We start from the raw sequence: 5624 nt of genomic DNA, 5'->3' as shown, positions 1-5624 counted from the left end.
GGGGGAGGGGGGAGGGAAAACAGGCACGACAAAAAGTTAAGCAACTTGCCCAAGTTCACTACAGGTATTCCAATGCTTTTATTTATATTTAAAACCTTACTCTTGTAACAGGATTTAGAATTTTGGACTGGATGCTCAGCTACATCAGATTCTTTACCACATCAAAGGCTAAGAGGGTTTCAGAGATGCAGAGGAACCTTTGTTTCATCACCCCCCCAGATTTCATTCAATATAATGAAGATGGACAACATGCAAATGTTTAATAAGCCAAGGGTAAAATGTTTCACCTAGTGGATGACCAATATGCACTTCAGACTAATGAAAGTGTTACCAAGTAAGTGTAGGAACAAGCTTATAAACCCTTGCATTAGTCTCAAGTTGCACTTTGGTCATAGTTTCATAGTTAGTAGGGTTGAAAGGGACCTGAGCAGATCATCAAGTCTGACCCCCTGCCATGGCAGGAAAGAGTACTGGGGTCAAATGACCCCAGCAAGGTGATTGTCAAGCCTCGTCTTAAAGACCCCCAGGGTAGGAGCCAGCGCCACTTTGCTTGGAAGTTACTGTAGCTGCCCTAACAGTAAAGCAGCGCCTCCTGATGTGTAATCTGAATCTACCCTCTGCCAGCTTGTGACCGCTATTTCTAGTCACTCCTGGTAGTGCTCAGGGAAACAGTGACTCTCCCAATGCCCACTGGTACCCTCTGACTAGTTTGTAACAGGCCACTAGATCCCCCGTCAGCCTTCTCTTGTGGAGGCTGAACAGGTTCAGGTCCTGTAGCCTCTCCTTGTAGGGTCTGCCCTGCTGCCCCCTAGTTATGTGAGTGGCCCTCCTCTGGACCCTCTCCATGTTGTCCATATCCCCCTTGAAGTGCAGCGCCCAGAACTGGAGGCAGTCCTCCAGCTGCGGCCCGACCAGTGCCGCATAGACAGGGGGTATCACCTCCCTGGACCTGCTTGAGATGCATCTGTGGATACATGCATTAGGTGAAACAATTTTGCCCCAAGTCTCTCAATTCTGAACTTGGTAGAACCGTGTAGTTGTTTTGGTCCTTGGAGGGATACAAGTTAAGGCAACTCTTGGGTCTACGTTCCAAAATTATTACAAAATGCTCAAAAAGAAAAAACCCACCTTAGGATTGCTGCAAAAGGTAAGAGAAAAAGGAATCCAAGGCACAGGCACACTTATGTCCCATCATAAATACACAGATGGTATGTTTCAGATGTATTAGTAGCAAGCTATTTTTGAATGACATCCAGTTTGTAATAGAGCAGCGTTCTACAAACCAAGACTGAATCAAATCTGTCCTTAGCTATTCCGTGCCAGAAAGCTGCTGAAGTGCTACTGCAGATTTCCAGTAAGTTTAACTTCTTCGATTTAAATCAGGCACGCATTTTGCAAACCAGTCTAGAATTTAAGGTGAGTTTTTACCTAATTAACAAACTTTTCAGTAGAAAAAAAGTATTTTCCATCTCTCACCGACTTGTTGGTTAGACTGAAAAATAACGCACTGGATTCTATTTATCTGAAACAATCCACAGTCCTCTATGCCAAGGGCTAGGATGTTGGCTCTGTTAAATGCATTCATTAGAAATTCAACCAAAGTACAAATGTGTTAACATCCCACACAATCTGCATGGAACGCTCATTCAAGCGAAGGGCCCATAATAATATCTTCAGTCCCTGTTCTATTTTGCCTGAGATTCAGAGGCAGAAGCTTGGCAGAAGTTCACATAGCAAAACAAATCCAGCCTTATTGCTGTTCTTTTTCCCTGTCTGGACAATGCTCAAGTTTAAGTTTCTCACTCCAAAAATGTGCATCTTGCCTCAGTAACTGAAGCAAGGTGGGGGATAGGCAAGGCGAGTCCTGTATTCAGTTGAACATATAATCTCCTGCATTAGGAGAATTAACTTCTGGATACTGGACTAGCCCTCCCCTTGGTGATCTAGGTGCTCACATGGCATGAGGAGGTAAGCAATTTTGGTCAGTAAGTGAAATCCAGCTTATTCCTTTGGCCACTGCCTCATCATCTAGCTTCACAGGCATCAATTTATCCTTTATTATGCAGCACCTAAAGGAATACTGTTTAGAATAAGCTCTTTAATAAACTATCAAGAATACTTACTGCAGAGAAAACAGCATCTGTGGAAACTCCTCCCATCACACTGGACTTCTTCAGCATGGTAAACTGTCCGGCCGCAGGCCCCGCATTTGTTACCCCCTCCCCAGTTTGGCATCCTGATTCTGTGGGAGTGACACAAATTGCAAGTGATAAGATTTTTTTTTTTTTAAATGGTTCAGAGCTGTAGTTTTAAGTCTTGGTACTACTGGAGTTTTTCAGCAGTGGTTATAGACAGTGCCTAACTACCAGGCTTATTCTTTCCAAATTCTTTGACTCTTAAAGAGTTTGTTATACAAGAAAGCATTGTCAGTAGTCAGAACATGTTTTGTCATTGTGTTCTTATACTACAGGAACAGAACCCACAGGGTCAGAGCGTGCGTGCGCGCGTGCGTGTGCGCGCGTGTGCGTGCGCATGTGTGTGTGCGCGCGCGCGTGTGTGCACTGTACGTACATGCTGATCTGCAATGCAGTATGACCCTCCAAATAAGCTTAAGGGAACAGACTTGAGCAGACACGAGCCTCCCTGTCCTGCCCTTCTATTAGGAAGTTCACTGTTGTATGCATCAAGCCCTATTACATTTGATCGACACAGAAACATAAGATACAGGCTTGGGAAAATATGTTTTACATTCCCTTTTCAGGATTTTGAAAGGTTACATAAATTGGATATGCACAAAGTAGAGCTGCATGCATAAGGGCTTTACTGTACCATAAATGAACACCCTCCCAGATGGATGTAATTTCAGTCTCCATGGTTCATTAATCCCAGGCCTCTCTTCTGATGGAAGCAAACCAATTGTGCCAACAATGGCATTTTGTTTTACTGCAGAGTATATTAGTTAGAATACAGAATAAGGCATAAGGTTAACCTCACTAGAGAGACATTTGCTAGGACAATAAGTACATTTTGTTTCTCTGAAATGTAGCAGCAAATAGGGGTTTGTTCCCCAGGCATCCCATTGCTACTTACGTGAACTCCTGCCATCTTCAAGCAGGTATAGTCACTGAACCAAGTCATTGAAGAAATTGCTAAAGAAAAACCATCAGACTGTAGGACCAAACATTAGCTTGTTACAGTCATTTAGTAAGGTCTTGTTAAGATACAAAGCTATAGGAAGTCACTTTCTGGTTTGATATTCAAGCTATTCACTTCTACAAAGTGAAATTTTTTCACTGTTGCTGGCTACAGCACTACATTTTCAACCAAGGCGCTGTGAGCCCCCCTCACGGGTGCACAGACAGACAACTGTCCTGCATGCCCTCCTGCTGCACTGAGGCTGATCAGCCTCAAGGGCTAGGGACAGAAGTTGCACATAAACCAGTTTAAGGGATCAGAAACTGATTTAAACTTGTAACAGAAGTTCAGTGTACATAAACCAGTCTGAAAGTGGCCAAAACCGGTTTAAGATAAGCCTGGCTGGGCTGGTTGGATGTAGTGTCAGACTTAACGGATTTAGGTCAAACTGGTTTATGGCACATCTGTCCCAGATCCTTCCTGGTTCAAACTAACTCATAGTCCCCCAGCATCCCAGGGCTACGTTGCCTGTTCCAGTGGAGCAGGGACTGCTTCACCTTCTGCTCCTTAGCCTGCTTCCTGCCCATGTCCATCCATCAGCGCATAGGGAGGTGGGGTAGGGGCAGGGGAACAGATCCCCAGACCTGTGCCCCCCGCCCCCGCCAGGGGCTACACAGCATGTGGTGGGGGCTTTTTGACACTCAGTAACTCTCCCTTTCCCAGCTGCTGATTGCTTCAGTTGCTGTCACAGGAGGGAAGGAAAAGACATCCTCCCAGTCAGGTGCCTGCCAGTGCAGCCCAGCATGGGAGCATCAGGCCACTCCCATCTTGGGGGCAGAGGAGACACCATGATCAATCAGGTCCTGGCAGGGGAAGCAGCGTGACCACGTAGGCAGGCTCCCCAGGGCAGGTGATTGTCTCTGATATGTCCTCCATCGGAAGTCTATATTGAGCAGATTCTTTTTGGTGTTGGGTGGTAGAACCGGTGCTTGCTCCATCCACTCCATGCATTGACCTGGTATTACAGTGCTTCCAGGACCAGTGCAAAAAAGCCGGGGGGGGAAAAAAAAGGCTTTCCCCTCACCCTAGCCCAGGGCAGCTTCAGGAATCCTTTCTCCCCTCCCCCCATAACCACAAAGCTGCTTGCCTTAGCCCAGGCAGCCTCAAGGAGCAAAGGGAAATTCTCCTGCTCTCCCATAGCCAGTTTTCCCTCAGCTACTGCAAGTCTGAAAAAAACTAGTTGCAGGGAAGTGGAAGAATTTCCCTCTGTTCCCTGAAGCCAATCTGGGCTATCCCTGAGACTGGCAGCAGGCTGATGGACTCTGGGCTGGGGTGGGGGCTCCCCAGTGCCCCCATGCAGGGCTCCATAGGCAGGCACTCAGCTGGAAGGACTTCTTCCCATGGCAGTGACTGAAGCAATCAGCAGCTGGGAACTGGGGGAAAGGGGTGTTCCTCTTGGCTCTCCAGGGCTGTCTGGGCTGGGGAAACGCTCTGACAGGGAGGCTGCCCCTAGGTGGGCCAGCATCCAGACAGCAGCTGGGAAAGGGGGGTGGGGGGAGAAGGAGTACACTCAGGAGGTTGGGAGCATGTATTGGGGAGCCAATCAGGGACACTTGCCTGGGCTGGCAATGGCCAGCAGGCTGGGAGATGTGCTCTGGTGCTACTGGCCTGGGTCAGTGCATGCCTTCCCCATTTGAAAACTGAACATCAGTGCAGTTGGTTATTGGTTCAACCTACGCAGCTTGGAGGACGCTGCCACAGATTCTGCCTCAGGCTTCTCGACTGCCTGTACAGAGTCAAAAATAGCCCTTCCCTGTCTGGCCCCTCCTGCAATCCTCCCAGAAACAGGCTTGCAGGACAGTTTCACCTGCATATCTGTTTCCAGGATAAGAACAAGAGGGCTGGACTGGGATGGGCTGCACAGCACAAGGCAGCTCCCATCAGCTTTCGGCTATCAGAGACCCACTGCAGGAGGCAAGCAAGCCATGTGCCACAGCCCTTCCTCCAACTCTGAAAGAGGGTGGGAGCTACTGAGCTAGAGGATCAAGCTATGGCTACAGATGTCGTGCTCTGAGACAGCACCACAACTTATTTAAGGCCATTGCCTTTAAGGCAAGTGCTAACATTGCCTTTTGACAAGTTTTCTTCTCTTTGTTCTTCCCTAGACTACCAAAATAACTGTATGCATGAGCACATAAAGTTAGCTGGAAGAGGGCTTTACTATAAGAGATATACAGATTAGGACTCTAATGACAATTTAGAGTTAGAGTTCAGTTATTTCATGAGGCCTAACTGCTCCTACCTTTTTTCTCCCCCGCCACCCCAAATGTTGGATATCTTTTGGGATAGGGTTTGTGACGTCTTCACACAGCTTAACAAGATAGAAGCCCAGTTGGGATCTCTCTCTGTGCTTTACTAAAAAACCCTGCAGCTCATTGGGGCGGGGGGGAGCAGCAGGACAGAGGGGAAGGAAAAAAAAAAAAAAAAAA

General features: G+C 47.3%; 1 protein-coding gene across 4 annotated transcripts in view; it reads right to left on the bottom strand.

Moving 5' to 3' along the window:
* The window catches only part of CSRP2 (cysteine and glycine rich protein 2), a 17526-nt gene that overhangs the window by 5413 nt on the left and 6489 nt on the right, over nt 1–5624 (bottom strand). For 3 of the 4 annotated variants that reach the window (XM_019543175.1, XM_019543173.1, XM_019543176.1), the window contains exon 2: nt 2124–2242. In XM_019543175.1, coding sequence (XP_019398720.1) covers nt 2124–2235 — 112 coding nt within the window. In that variant the 5' untranslated portion in view covers nt 2236–2242. Of the gene's footprint in view, nt 1–2123; nt 2245–5624 lie in introns of all 4 variants that reach the window. The other variant, XM_019543174.1, reaches the window with a different exon arrangement.

Source organism: Crocodylus porosus, unplaced genomic scaffold, assembly GCF_001723895.1.
Source record: "Crocodylus porosus isolate Cpor-Errol unplaced genomic scaffold, CroPor_comp1, whole genome shotgun sequence".
Lineage (NCBI taxonomy): Eukaryota > Metazoa > Chordata > Crocodylia > Crocodylidae > Crocodylus > Crocodylus porosus.
Note: the sequence above shows the minus strand (reverse complement) of the source record. Positions and strands in the feature narration are given on the sequence as shown.